Below are 14,936 nucleotides of genomic sequence, written 5' to 3' on the forward strand. Positions count from 1 at the left end.
CAGCTTAATAATTACCTTTGCAAAGATATATAATTACCAACATGCCCTGAATCTCAGACAACCCCGAGGCTGTTCCATTTTCAACCCTTCAATAATTTATTTATTTTTTTGGTTTTTCTAATTTATTTTGTCGTCAATGCAAGAACTTTGGCAGTGGCGTTCCAAACCGAACTGAACAAAAAAGGGTTGGTCCTACCAAGCTTAAACATGGCCCTTAACCATACCTTCGCAGAAACTCAATTCCAGTTCCATTCGTTTCTCTGATAACACGCCACTGTTAAATTTTCCTCAGCTTGCAACAAACACAAGAAAAGCAGATTCTGAGCAAACCCTCTCACGGAGGCCAGGCCACGATGGCTGCATCTGATAGTTTCCCCCATGAAAGCTATGGCATTTCAAGGTAGAGCTTTAAACAAGGTGCATAACAATAGCACTTGAAGGTATGGGTAACATTTCACAAAGCAATACTTTCTTCAGTATTCTGTTCATAGATATTAGATTTTACAACGGTGATTTTGTGCTACGTAGAATCAAAAAAGTGCATTTGCAAACTAAATTATACTTTCAGCAAAAAGAATAACCAATGCAACAGTAATGGAAGCTCATAGCCAGATGGGAATGTGGACCAGAAAAAACACTATACTGGCACGTCATTGTCCCTCTGATTAAGCCATGAACAGCCCCCTTGAGAGCTCGAGTAGTAAAATGTCTTGGGACTTCTGGGGGTTTTTCCTGTGATTTTGTCTTCTGTTTTCGGCTCACATAATGTAAGGTGGATCAATAGAGGCCCATTCGAGAACCTGCTCATATTGAACGGCAGCACTTTCCCAGGTCAAGTCTCTCTGCATGCCTCTTCTCATCAATCCCTCCCAAGTTGACTTGTGTTCTCTGTAGGTCAGTATAGCCATTCTTAATGCCTGCAGTAAGATCAAACTAGTTCTCAGAGAAAATTGTAGTGTGTCCATTTAGCAAGGAGAATTCAAAGGTACAGGAAATGGAGAAGAAACACTATAGGATCATTCTGTGGTACAGAAGAGTTAGTTCCAGAATTCAACCAATGAATTAGCAGCTGATAAATGACAGGCCCACCATTGCAGGGTAAAATCCAGTTAAAAGCTTAAAGCAGTTTGTTGGTCTAAACTGGAATCACAAGTAGTGGCAACAAATGGAAAATGAAAAACTCCTATACAGTAGGGAGGTGGCAAATGCTTAAACATTAACTTACCTCCAGCATATTTTCCTTTGTAAGGGGAGAAAAAGTCCACCTGTCAGAACATTCGACAACCATTATAAGAGAAACTACATGCAAACAAAACACTGTCTGTAGAAAATACAAGTAGGCATACATATTGAAGTTGATGTTTTCACTGTCACCTAGGAAAAAGAAGTTATCATACTTCCGTATAGCAAGCAATCACAAGACAAACTAATCTTCACTTGTCATTGTCTCATTATAAAGTCTCAGATTTTATATAATATTCATCTTCTATACATACAATCACGTTCTTGAGAAAATCCATCCAGTTACATTCTTCAACAAAACCTAGAGATGATGTTACAGAATATTTGATCCACAACTGAGATCTTAAATAGAGTTTTGTTTTTCAATTTTAATTAAACACTTGATTACTACAAAATTTTATACTATGTAAAAAATTGTCCACAAAATAATCATTTGCGCAAAGAATTTTCGCCTGTACTGAGAAAAGGAAAAAGAAAGGTCAACAGAAAATGTAGGGACTGCATACCCTGTGCCTTCACCATTACCACCTCCAGCATACGGATTGAAATTCTCTACCGTGTCCTGAAGAAGAGTAAGTTAGAGGCATGTAATGCACATTAAAAAGACGAGATAAAAGCAAATGGCTCTAAATCTCATTATTGTTTCAACTCACTCTAAGCCCTCCTGTGGCATGAACTACTGGTACAGTTGCATATCTCATTGCATACAATTGATTTAGTCCACATGGCTCAAATCTTGAGGGCATCAACAGTATATCACAGCTGCTCATTCCAGAACAACGATATGTTATTTGTATCCCTAGCAACATGTTAACAACAAAAAGAAGTTGCCAGTTACCCTGCAGTGATCCTATGAGAAATCGGAATATTAAATCCAACCCAACCCCTAAATTTATCTCTGTAAGTTGTCTCTGCTGCTCTCATCCAGTCCTCATACAGTGGGTCCCCAGAGCCAAGCATTATCTAAAGAAATTTGGAAGCTAATTAGTTCTCCTGTAAGTTTAAATAACTAGAAAACATGACAACGGGCACAGAGAGGCCATGAGATTATGCCTGTTAAACAACTGATGCCTATCTGTAACGCACCCAATTAGCAAGGCCCAGCAACTACTAGATTTGCACTCCATATTGAGGCCATTTCTAAAAAAGAGATATTGTGCCCTTTTATCTTAAACAAATCGCCATATTTTCAACCAATTTGAGGAAGAATGATATTATACTATAAAATTAGCATTAAGGAAGAATGGTATTATACAGTGAAGTCATGGTTTTCAAAAAGGGTAAATCTACTTTTACCTTCCATAAGGGAAATGTTTCTTTAACTCTACAAAATTGAAAATAGACTACTACCAAACAGGTCACCATGCTACTCAGCATAAGGAATACTCCCTTGAATACATGATACAAATTCAGAGTAATTCTACCTCGAACTTATCAAGGTTATTAGAGTAAATGGAAAACTCACTTACGAATTGTACATCATCTTCCATAAGCTCTGGAGTTGCCCAACGGATCAGGTCAATGCCTTTCTGGTAGTCCAGTCTTCCAATAAATCCAATCTTTAAATCCCAACATATGTGAGAAATGAAAGAAAGCATAGTTTTTCACTACCAAGTTTACTCCAACAGGAAGTAAAATCTTACCAAGGGACATTCAGGCCTAATTGGAAGACCTAGTTCCTTTTGTAGGGCAGTCTTACATTGAACCTGAAATTTACAATTGATTGGGACAACAATTCAGAAGAGCAACTTTTTCAACTATAAATGGCTGATACTAGAAACATGAGATTAACCACCTTTCCAGAGAGATCATCAGCAGAGTAATGGAAACCAATAAGCTCGTCAGAAGATGGGTCCCATTCAGTAATGTCAATGCCATTCGCAATGCCTGATCATCATTAAATCTTTATAAAGTATCCAGTTATAAAACATCTAATTTCATCAGAGAGTATAAACATGACTGGAGAACACCAAAACCCCCACAAATGATCAAAGCATGCAATTTTCTTATAATGGCCTATTCTTGTCCAGCAAGGAGCTTATGGACAAAGCTAAGACCTAGATAAAGGTCCTACTCAATGTTGTTCCCATAAATAGTGGGATGTCATGGAGCAACTTGGGCATGAAATTTAACCTTCACCATGTTTGCATGTGCATGCATCAAAAACCTTTTAGAGTTGTGGCAGATAACTTAAAGGCCACATCTCATAAACAAAGTAGAGAACACGTACCATTCAGAACACTCCTTCGACTGCTTAATAGCTCATGTAAACCATATCCACCTTCAACAGTCGTTATTTCCCATGCATAGCCCTACAATTAGCATATATAGTAGACTAAAGCCATCTTCTAAAATTACTAAAACTGCAAGCAGTAATTTAAACTTATTAAGTACAGGACATTGCAGAACAAGCAATACAAGTGGGAAGAAATTTTGGAACTTCTCAGTTAGATTCACAAAATATATGATTGGAACCACCAAAAGTTTTCAATTATAGCATTTAAATAACATTTTAAAAAATTCAAAAAATTATCAACATTATATATCCAAACAAATGACTAGATGTACATGTACCATAGCATAGCACAATATGTAGAATAAATCACCTTGCTGACTGTAACTATCCGATCAGCAGTCACAATTGCACCCTTTAAAATATTGACAGCTTCCCCTGTGTCAAGAGCATGTGTCCTTGCCCATGTAGGAAACACCCACTCCAATGCCCCATACCACTCTGAAGGCAATCCCAAATTCTTAAAGGTTGCTGCAGGTTCCACTCCCTTGCCCATAGAAAAAAATATATTTAAAACTAGTATTGCAAGGATGCACTTGCACAATATGATTTGTAAGAGTTCAGTTTACAAGTCTTACAGCCTGAACAAACCTATAAGGCAAGTTTTTACGATCTGTATTGGCGTACAAGGAAAAGAGAAAATCAAGAAGAAAGACGACGGAATAACCATGAGAAAAGCATCTACCTGATGAGCAAGGTTATGAATTAAAAGGATGCTCCGAGCATCCTTATAAACTCCAAATGGACGGTATTTGGAAGCCAAAAGCCTGAATAACGTAACATGTAAAATCCAGTCTCATAAAAATTGCAAACTTTATACATGACCATGATATGAATGTTGAATCAAGTTCCTATAATAAAAAATTGTCTCTCAACCAAAGTATCATCTGCATTAAAGAAACAAAAATATACCATCCAAGATATCTATCATATAAGGGGATGATCAGCATGTGCAGTGTAAAGATGATATATCTCTCTTCGGAAAGCTACTATGTATGTTCTTCCCTTAACAAGAATGAATGTTGCAAGAATCATTAACGCAGATGTGGCGAACAACCTGCTTCCACATTTGTATTTAATCAGAGTTTTCCCATTCTTAAAGCAGCCCATTTCTTTCCTTTTTAATTCCAAATTCAAGGAAAGGCAGAAGAAAGGAAATGGTAAATCGCTTGCTGAAATTAATAGTAGCACACACATAAGTACACTAGGAAAAGTAGCAAAAAGATAAAGTGCTGTAAGAATGAAGTAGCAAACTAATTAATTGATAAGTAGACAAGTTCCAAACACTTGCAAATAAATGAGATATAAAGTCAGACCAATAAAAAGGGGAAATCAAAATGCAATGATAAGCAGGGAACATCTTACACAGGCACTAGACCAGCATGCCAATCATTGACAAGGAAGAGACACTTCTCTCCATAGGTATACCCTCCCAATGGAAGCACTAATGGAGCTTCACATGCTGCATGGCAAAGTAAGGTAAACCGAAACTGTAAAGCCAAATAAGAGAAAAGCCTGTCATTTAATGAATAGAAAATTGATAGCAAATTCATGTTCCACAAAAAACAACCAGGACAAAAAGAAGTATACCTGGTTATCACCGAAAGCACCATGACAGTCACCATATGGATTTCCAGGTCTATGGTAAGAAGGATGGTCCACAAATACCTTATAATGGAGGGAAACCACTTCGCATTATTAAAATTTTCTCCCACTCCACCAAACTTGACAAATAGATGAATAAAAGTTATAACCTTTTAGTTCATTGCCCTCATAATTCTTTAATATCTCTCTTCATGTACATATTCATGCGAGACTTTTTAGATTAGAACAGAGATTCTTACCCAATCAACACCCCCCCAATACTCATGGAAGAATGCAACCTCTTGCTCTCCTCCAAAGCAATATATCTTGATGCGCTGATCCATATCCAGAGCACCTGCAAGATTTTTGTCTGCAGGGTTACCATGCAGGTATCTAGGAGAGACAACCATGACTCGGTGTCCGCGTCCAGCCAGTGTTATGGGCAAAGAACCACAAACATCTCCTAATCCACCTGTCTTTGAATAAGGTGCAGCTTCAGCAGTAACAAAAACAATATCGTAGGTTATTCTGGTTTGGGGTTTTTCTTCTTCAATTTCCTCATCTTTTTCTTTGGTATCAGTAGTCACACATTCATGAGAGTCAATGACTTCATAGTCACCTATGATTCAAGTTAATATACTGCAGTTAGCCAGCAGAAGGCCATTTTATCTTTAAGAACAAAATATTGTTAAAGATACTAGCTAAAGAAGATCAAACTTAAGTGAGTCAAGAAAAGTGGCAAGATTTGAGAGATAATGTAAACTCTGGAATCAACAATTGGAGGGAATGCATAAATAGAAACTTTCATTGGGGAATTATCTAGAAAAATGAAATTAAATCAAAAGAACAACTTTGGCAATGACAATTGAGAAAAGAAGTGTACTTAAATGTTCCAGATAATCAGAAGTTTGCATATGATAGCACCTACAGGGGGGAGTAGAACTTTATATCCCAATTAATCGTTTCTCCACTATTCTCACAAGGCAAGGCCTAGTTAGGAAGCCAGATATTTATAAAAACCTCTCGGTTTCTTGACCTCGTGGACAACATACAAGGCTTAAATGATAGCCTACGTTTTAATAGTAACCTTTATAGGTGAAAGTTGTTGACTCACATGCACAGTGATGTGGATAACAGTGAAGAATCCACCATGAATAGTTAATAATCACAAAATGCGAATTCTACCAAAGCCCGCGTCCTTATAATATGAATCTTGACCAGCAAGAAGTTCAAGAATCATCAATAAATAATCACCATTTCTCACTCAGCTTTGCTTTGGCACATTAATAAATAACGTATTTAAACAAAATCTAACCATCGAAGAGGAATGGTATATAAGTATGACAAAGTGGTCAATTTCTGTTCCATGGGATGGCTGGGACCATCCCGTGGAATTCAACCAAAACATGCACGCAAATCTACGAGTGCACTTTGCCTGATGAAAGAGAAATGCCCAGTTTAGCGGATCGACACTTGACACAGCTTGTAAGTGTACTTGCTTGGTCCCATCAATGGGGTAGAGCATGTGATTGATTTTACAATGTTTCACTACCAGCTATCAAAATGACGCATAAACTATAATAATAAAAAAAAAATCAACCGTTAAAAGGAATTTGGAGCTAGAATCATCAGCCGATCTCTGCTTCAAGTCTTCTAGTCCAAGATCCCTTTTTAATATATTTTAACATTAATAAAAGAAAGACAAGGCACCAGATTTTCATCAAAAAAGAAAAAAAAAAAAAAGAAACCAGCTTCATATAGTCGTAGGATGGAGTATCAACGTTAAATAACCCAATTTATCGTTCTCTTTAAAAAAATAAAGAAAAAGTGGAAAGTTTAAAGTGTTTTAGTAAATATTGAAAGACAATAAGAAAAATCATTCAAAATCTTCAAAGGATCATTATCATTATATTATAATTAACTGGCAACGTTAAAAGTAACAGACTTATAGATATAATTTATTATAAAGAAAGAGATCTTGAATACTATTTGGTTGTTTCTAGGAGTAGTGTATCAAAACAGAGAAGGAAGGGAAAAAAAACCAAACAAATGAAAGAAGAAATCCCAACAATTAAGACATGTGACAATACCAGAAGGAGGAATCAAGTGCAAGCCAATAACAGAGCCAGAGTCCTCCCTGTCTATTCCCAGCATAAGACCACGCTTTTCCCTTTCGTCTTCTTTCTTTTCTTCTTCTTCTTCTTCTTCAACAGCATTGGAACTAGAGCCGTCGGCTAAACCGCCAAACCCACCTCCATTTCCACTTTCCTCCGATCTTACAACCGTCAACTTCACATTTTTAAAACTCCTTCTCAAAAAATGACCAAAACCCAGTTGCTTACTCGGCATAAAACTGCAAACTTTACGAGATATATTGGTGGATATTTTGCAAGAAAGTACACGACTTAGTGTCAGAGACTCCATGGGAAAACAGAGAGTTTAGCGAGAAAATAAGACAGTTTTTACAGGAACAGAGGGGAATAGTCGAGAAGAATACGAAAGGAATCGTGAAATCGGAAGGACCGAAAGAGGAAGATCTCAGAAAAGAAAGACGCCTGTGACTCTGGTAATAAAGGCTAAAAAGAATAAAATCACACTTCCACTTTTCCTTTCCTCCATTTGTACAGAGACACAGAGAGGAGTTATTTTTATCTCTCTCTCTCCTTCTTGGGCCTTTTAAGAGTGAAAGTCCCAGTAAAAGCGCGAAAGCCGAAAATTTGGATGCCCTGTGGAGCTCCATACGGCAGGAGCTTTACAAAAGTGTTGGGATTTTGCCACGTCATTGATAGAATGGACATTCCTGACGTGGCAGGTAGCAGTTGGAAAAGTCAATGATAGAAAACAAACGGAATAAGATTGGCGCTTTTGAACGACAGCGTTTGATTTCCTTTGTCTTTCCGGAGAAGATCCATGCTCTGTCACGTGAAGTACGCCATAGACTACCAGTTGCAAGACCCGGTTTGGTTTCATATTTCCAACCACAAACATCAAGCCGGCTTCTTCGGAAAATGGAAATGAGGTGTATTTGAGTTTTTTTATTGAATAAAAATTTCTTATCTTGAAAATTATGCCTTGTATCTGTTTGAAGGAGATAATTTTGTATTAAGTTTTGGTTGTTAAACAGATTAGCTCTTGATTAGGTACCATTCAACTTCAACTCTGAAAATAATTTGAAGTGAAAAGTAGAGAAACTGGTCCTTAAGGTATAAAAATGACCCTGAATCCCTTGTCAACATGGTGGCAACAGCATCAATCAATCAATCCATCCTATAAAAAAGAATAATAATACATCAGTGTACTTAATATAGAACTGGACAAACAAATACTATCACAAAGCCTCCAGAGTTGGCAGTTTTATGACATCACTAAAGTCATGAATGAAAGAGCAATAAATAACAACATATTAACATATAACAAAATATCCATATCACACTTATAGCGCCAGTTCTCAAACACAATCTGCGAAAATCATATCACCAGCCATGACTGCCAATAGGCAACCTCCAATCCTCTCCACCAGCGGCTTCCGGGCTACAGCCTCCGAGCCGTCTAGACGGTACGCGGGCACAGTTGTTCTTTGGGCCAGGGCTCCTAGGGGCCTGGTAGATTGTGGTTCCCCCACCTGAACTCGAGGAATCACAATTTGATGCTTTCTTTGTTGATGGGTTCCATTGGGGTACATATGATCCACGTTGCTGCTTGACGGGGCCTTGACTTCGCACCTTGGCCTTGGCAGATTGGGTTGGGGCCATATAGCTGGGGACATTATTCGAGCCTGATTGTGGCTCCTGCTGCTGAGTGGAATATGGGCTTGACTCCATTTGTGTCACAACGTCCATTTCAACAGTCTTCTCAGACATGTTATCAGTGGTGGTGGTAGTTGTAGCGGTGGTGGGTAGTGTCATGTAAGAACCCTCTTGAAGGCCTAGTTGACGGGCATGGTATGGTTGCGATGACATCCAACGCTCGAGCCAATTCCAACCCCATTGCGCCTTCTCTCGCTCGTTAAGGTAGAGGTTAACATCCTTGCCATTGGGCTGTGGCTGCATGAGGTGTTGTTGATGCTGCTGCGGCTGTTGCTGATGTTGCTGTTGCTGCTGCAAGAAGTGAATTATGACAATGTAATCACCATTTCAGGGGAAGCAAAAACAAACAATTTCTGATTTTTCACTAAACGAAGTGATATTCAAGTGCTAATGTTTAACAATTAACCAACCTGATAGCTATAGGCATAAGCAAGGGCTCTTTCTCTTCTCATCACAGCATCATGTTTCTTTGAAGCACTTTCCTTGACTTTCTCCGAACTTTGATGCCCACCATCCCAACCGTCGTATTTCCTCAACGGGCTCCTTGGCTTTCGTTCCAGCTCATCCATTCCTCGTATTTCTTCCTCATCTTCGTCCACTCTCTTCTGAAGCTTCTCATGAGTTAGCTGCAGCCTACGAGCTCGAACTCTTGCCTGCACCCGTACTAATGCTTGCATGCACCGCATTGTCATTTGTGCTTGTTTGCGCACATTATAGCCTCTCACTAGTGCCTGTAACCTCACCAGTCCCTTCAAAGCACGCAAAGCTCTCCGTGCCTACAAAATCAAACGCAAAATTGAAACAAAACCATCCGCAACCATTTTAAACAGCACCTTTCCTCCCTGGAACTTAATCAGAGTACCAAAAAGATGCAGAACATCTTATTCCAAGATATTTTAAATAACGCCTTATTCCTTTAATTAAGCATCAAATTTTGTGACTGCCCAAGGACTAGATATTCACCAGTATAATTTTACATAACTAAGGGTTCAAAAAAGGTAGAAATATAAATCTACTAATAAAACACATTCATGGCGCCCGAAAATATGATGTCATAGAACCTTACAACTTGCAAGGTATAAATTGCAGGTCCACAAGTACTATGCTAATTACTTATATGCCAACTTGTACTTTGTTTCTGCATCACTATTGGTACCACTTGGTTATATGCCTTCGTGATTTTACTAATTGCATAGTGCGTAGTTAATAGGATTACAATTACAGGAATTACGCAGTTGTACCTTACAACTTCTTTTAATTATCATGAAGCTAACAACCATAAAAAATTACATTGCATTTAATGTGGCACGTGTGATTTGTGATCCTTCCAAATCTTTGCTGGCGACTTTGTAAAGCGTGTGCATGCGTGTGAGACAGATAATTAAATATGGCGATGGTGACAGACTGAGGGAGGTTTAAGTTTTTACCAGGTAGCCTCTGTAATACGACTGTATGAGGGTTGCAGCTCTTTCTTCCTTAGAGTGGCGTCCATAACCAGCCAATCGAACCACTTTAGCTGCAGCTTGAGCTGCTGCGACAGCAGCTTCTGCAGCAGCAGCAGTTGCCACGGCCACAGCAATGGCATGGCTCCTATCTTCATGCAAAGGAGTTGACGTCGCACTCTCATCATTTGTGATGTCCGGTGAACTCTCCGCCGGAAAATGTTCAAATGACACTACTTCCGGGGCCTCATTTGGCCATTTCTCCACATTATTAACTTTCTGAGAAATCACACCACGTTGCTCAGTACAAACATTTGATCAATAGTAATAGTGCTTGCACAATGTACAGAAACGAAACATTAAACAAAATTTCCTCAGCAAGACAATGAAATTTTTGTTTCTTTCTGCTGGTTGGCAAAAAAGAAAATTTTCCAGAGCAGATTATTACTGCTATGGCATGATGGAGATCTAACATCTCAAGCACATGATGAACAAATTGAATGATTGTGATGGCTTAGGTGGCATTGATAATAATGTGTCAAGGTAGTCATATTGATAGGGGACCATTGCTCCTTGCTTGTTTTCATGGCCTTTAAAGCAATGAAAAGTAAGGCCATTTTTGTTCCACCAAGTACAATAATTTAGCACCTATTGTATTATATTAGGCCTTCCAACTATCAATAAGTGCCATATATCAAATGTATTATTTGATCTTTCAACAAAAAAAAAAAAAAACAAAAAAACAAGAAAATCAAAGCAATCCACCTCCACCTTAATTTTTCCTTTCTGATATTTCCCGTTCGCCATATCAATAGTCAGGTTTAAATATTTTATTAAAGTGAAAATCACCTTATGAGGGAATTATTTGAGATTCTTAATTTGTCTTTTTCATTTCATATATCAAAATTAAATCATAGACTTTGTTCTTGCTGGTATTATAAATATGTAATTATAAACAAAAATTATTAATTAAGATGACTATACTTTTTCAAATAAACTTAAATTAGATGCTTCTTATTATGGTAACAACATATGTGTAAGATCAAAAAGAATATGTCCTTGCAATCATGTGGAATATGGCTAATCAAGCGTTGACAGGAAACGATAAGAAAACCACAGAATGTTTTGGATGAAGATGTTTGTTTTCCTTTTTAAATTGAAGGGCTGCCTCAAAATGAAAATTTAGGTAGGAAAAAGAAAAATATTGAAAGGAACCGACATAAATGGCATTGATTAATTGCTTATGGACATGGCAATCAAATCAGTCCTCTAACAAAGAAAAATCCTAAACCAATCAAAATTTAGTTACCTTTTTCTCAGGCAAGTCCTTAGAAGATGATTTGAACACTTTCTTCACCGTCGAGAACCATCCACTCCCTTTCTTCCCCATCTCCGGCGAAAACAGGAGCTTCACAATCGTAAAACAGAGACATAAGTTACAGTCAGATTTGACGAACTGGCTATTTAACTAATTCCACATTACATTCGTAAAAAGTTTATACACTCGAAGAAATACGTCGGAGAGTAGAAAAGAACGAAACTAGAAACGAATCCACAGTTATATGATGTTCACTTTTTCCAGTTAAGCTAATTAGGGCAAGGTTGAGAGTCCATGTGATGAGAAATGATGAAAACAGAGAATGCTTAGCAGAGGAACCATTGAAAGTCAAGAATGAGAATTGAAGAGTACCCAGAACCCGGAAAACAACGAGAAATAAAAATACGCTAGTTAGAAAAGAAAAGGATGAAACCTGAGACGAGAACGGCAAGCTGATATGTAATCAGTTGGCTTGAATTCTTGTCATGTTTTCTCTCTATCATTTTCCATGTATTCCAGAAGGAAATTACTTCACACTTTTGCTGTGGAAAAGAAACTGAAAAAGAGAAAATAAGGTGATATGGAGAGAGAAGAGAGAAGAGAGCATAGAGTTTTATCAATTTGGAGTTAGAAAGAGAAAGAACAACTGCTGCAGCGACCCGCGCGATCGGCCGATTGGATTTATCAAAATCACGGGGCGCCTACCTCGTAGAACATATGACAGTTGGGTTACGCCCAGTGGACTTCTGCCACGTCACTCCTGATCTTTCCACGTAAAGACAAAGCCTACCTTGTCATAATTTCATTTTGCCAAATTTTTTCCCTTTTAAGTTCTGAATTTTAACATCCTACGGTATAGTTGTATTTTTCCAAAGCCAAACTTGTGACATTTATTTATTTTATTCTAGCAAAATTTGCGAGCATGAAGCCAAGATCACATGAAATCCATGTTGGATTGGTCCCTTAATCAATGCCCTTTTCCCTTTTCTTTTTTCGCCCATGAATCTGTAAAGTTAAATATCTACACAACAAAGGTTTATAAAATCAATTAAATCTCTTTTGGATAATCTTCCTTATCTCCACTGGTAGTAATAATTTGAACCGTTCTAAGCATCAATTAAAAGCTACACACTTTATCAAACGTACCATAAAAATTTAATGAACACTTTTATATATGATATAAAATCAGTAATACACATACCCTATAGTGTTTATATATATGTTTTTAAACTATGATTACAAATTCAACATTTTTGTTAGTAGGCAAATAAAATATCCATGTGCTTCTAGTAAAAAAAACATCTGAAATTGATATTTCTCTAATTTGTTGCTTTAAGTGATACTAATTTCGTGCACCTTTCAGATAGGGACGGAGTTAATGAAAACTTTTATTGAAGGTAAAAAACAAAAAAAAAACAATAAAGATTAAAGATTTTTAAAAAGGTTATTAAAAGAAAAAATATATATAATACATACAAAATTTTAAAAAGCTACAACTCCACATAATTACACAAGGCTCTACCCCTTGCCAACGGGGGATGCAATGACAAATGAAGAATTAGTTTCACCTACCCGAATCATGAAACAGCGGTGGTGCGTTAATATTTTATCCTTACAATAAATAGATAGGTTAAAATTTAGAGTTGCAATTGGCAACTTACAGCCTTTATAACAAATTAAGTACATGCGAGTCAGATTTTTAATTTGTAAGGCCTACATTTTGTGTTATTAATATCGATTTTCTCCTTTACTTATATGCATACAAATGTAAAAAAAAAATGTTATGTACGTACACATAGTGAAATACGTAATAAAAGTAAGTGAAATTTTACCGTCGTGGTTTGTTTTTCAGCCTTCTGGGGAGGTTGGGGGTGTTAGTAAATGCAAAAACAGGAGTACTGGTAAATGTCTAGTTCAAGGAGCCTAAAACAAAGGGCAACGTGGATCCACCACATGAATAACTTTTTCTTTTGCTTGCTGAGCTGTGAGTTCTTGTTATCACCTTACTTTGTGGGATCCTACCTGTAAATAGTATGGTTGGGCTTTAAAGGGGAAAAATTAAAAGTGCTTAACTATGTTAGATGGTTCCAATTGCTTGCATTAAAAGATTAAAAAAAAAAAAACCAATATTGAAGTGAAAAAGGGTTGCATTAGAAAGGAATGCAGTCTTAGTTGTTGCCTGTGTACCGTCCCGATGAAGGAAAATGAGTTTGGTGACAAGCTCCTTTCATATTTATGTTCCCCCTGCTCCTTATTTACAATTGGAGGCCAATCGCTCCTAGCCTTATTGTAAACTTTATTGGTTGCAAAAACCATGGACCACCGGCTCTTGCATGCACAATTACGAGATATATATCTGCTCTAAGCCTAAGCTTTTATTGTATTCAATCATGATCTTGACCCTACCTTGTTCAGGCCTTATCAAGAATTTTGGGCGATTGATTGAACACAAATCAATGTTTTTTATTTATTTAATTATTATTATTATTATTCAATTTTAGGTGTCTTATTTATGATTACTTGGGTTGCTCTTTTAGGAGTTGGTCTTTGGTAAATGGCCTACTTTTACAAAAATTTGCTTTAAAACTGAAATTGTTATAGTATTTGTTGTGGTATTAAAGAAAATGATTGGCTTGACCCTGTTACTCACGCCTATACCTATTTATGGAGAAGAATTAGCTATAAGGTCAAACAAAATTTTCTTTTGTACCTTTTTGAGATGAGGCAGAGACATCGGTTTGGAAATCTTGTTTACTTCAGGAGTTGATGAAATGTTTTCGATTTTAAGTGTGGATTGAAAGCAACATGTTAATCTCTACCCTGGGGATTGGGGTTTGAGGGAGAAGCAAGGGCTGGCTAATTAAAATCAAGAAATGTGGTCAACTACTTTCGGATGACAACTCCCCAACCACTAACCTCAATCATGAGACAAAAACATTTCTTCACACCTCATTAACGTTTGGTGCAACCAAATCTGTTTTACATGCTTCTTTCTTCCTTCTTTGCATAAAATGAACATATATATATATATATATTTATTTATTTATTTATTTTACTTGAAGGGATCTGGTCCACTGAAATTAGTTGGACCAAATTGGACGTGTCCACGGATTAGAGTTTATTTGGAGTTCGAGGCTTGTATATATTGTCCAAACTTACATCCATAAATCCAAAATTTTAATATTATAAAACAAATATGGTTTCCTTTTTAAAAAGTAAAATAAAATTTTGAGCAGGCCAGGCCCAAAAAT

At 37.1% G+C, this 14,936-nt stretch overlaps 2 protein-coding genes across 3 annotated transcripts; both read right to left on the reverse strand.

Moving 5' to 3' along the window:
* Positions 1–265: 265 nt before the first annotated feature.
* Positions 266–7,899, reverse strand: SS1 (glycogen/starch synthase, ADP-glucose type). The gene is made up of 15 exons (XM_021444996.2): positions 7,210–7,899; positions 5,380–5,738; positions 5,126–5,203; positions 4,901–5,025; positions 4,221–4,302; positions 3,849–4,022; positions 3,473–3,554; positions 3,038–3,129; positions 2,886–2,948; positions 2,712–2,801; positions 2,081–2,205; positions 1,896–2,004; positions 1,749–1,804; positions 1,226–1,265; positions 266–917 (listed from the first exon to the last, which is right to left on the reverse strand). The coding sequence occupies exons 1-15, from the start codon at positions 7,541–7,543 to the stop codon at positions 759–761; spliced, it is 1,968 nt and encodes a 655-aa protein (XP_021300671.1). The 5' UTR covers positions 7,544–7,899; the 3' UTR covers positions 266–758.
* Positions 7,900–8,368: 469 nt separating this feature from the next.
* Positions 8,369–12,359, reverse strand: IQD21 (IQ-domain 21). Of its 2 annotated transcripts, none has more exons than XM_021445016.2 (5): positions 12,119–12,359; positions 11,677–11,775; positions 10,353–10,646; positions 9,336–9,701; positions 8,369–9,213 (listed from the first exon to the last, which is right to left on the reverse strand). In XM_021445016.2, exons 2-5 carry the CDS (start codon positions 11,755–11,757, stop codon positions 8,593–8,595), a joined length of 1,362 nt encoding a protein of 453 aa, XP_021300691.1. In that variant the 5' UTR covers positions 11,758–11,775; positions 12,119–12,359; the 3' UTR covers positions 8,369–8,592. The 2 variants fall into 2 exon arrangements, with proteins under 2 accessions (XP_021300691.1, XP_021300683.1); XM_021445008.2 differs by having other exon boundaries at positions 8,369–9,216.
* Between the last annotated feature and the right edge of the window lie 2,577 nt (positions 12,360–14,936).

Source organism: Theobroma umbraticum, unplaced genomic scaffold (assembly GCF_002168275.2).
Source record: "Theobroma umbraticum cultivar Fairchild unplaced genomic scaffold, ASM216827v3 scaffold_30.0, whole genome shotgun sequence".
Classification (NCBI taxonomy): Eukaryota; Viridiplantae; Streptophyta; class Magnoliopsida; order Malvales; family Malvaceae; genus Theobroma; species Theobroma umbraticum.

Excerpts from the sequence above, each read along its gene's own strand:
- IQD21 (XM_021445008.2), bottom strand. The coding sequence starts at position 11,757 with ATGGGGAAGAAAGGGAGTGGATGGTTCTCGACGGTGAAGAAAGTGTTC. Across the intron at positions 10,647-11,676 it reads AGGACTTGCCTGAGAAAAAG|AAAGTTAATAATGTGGAGAA; the intron begins GTAACTAAATTT and ends GTGATTTCTCAG. Across the intron at positions 9,702-10,352 it reads CGTATTACAGAGGCTACCTG|GCACGGAGAGCTTTGCGTGC; the intron begins GTAAAAACTTAA and ends TTGATTTTGTAG.
- SS1 (XM_021444996.2), bottom strand. The coding sequence starts at position 7,543 with ATGGAGTCTCTGACACTAAGTCGTGTACTTTCTTGCAAAATATCCACC. Across the intron at positions 2,949-3,037 it reads CTGATGATCTCTCTGGAAAG|GTTCAATGTAAGACTGCCCT; the intron begins GTGGTTAATCTC and ends TGTAAATTTCAG. Across the intron at positions 1,266-1,748 it reads GGTAATGGTGAAGGCACAGG|GTGGACTTTTTCTCCCCTTA; the intron begins GTATGCAGTCCC and ends ATGTTCTGACAG.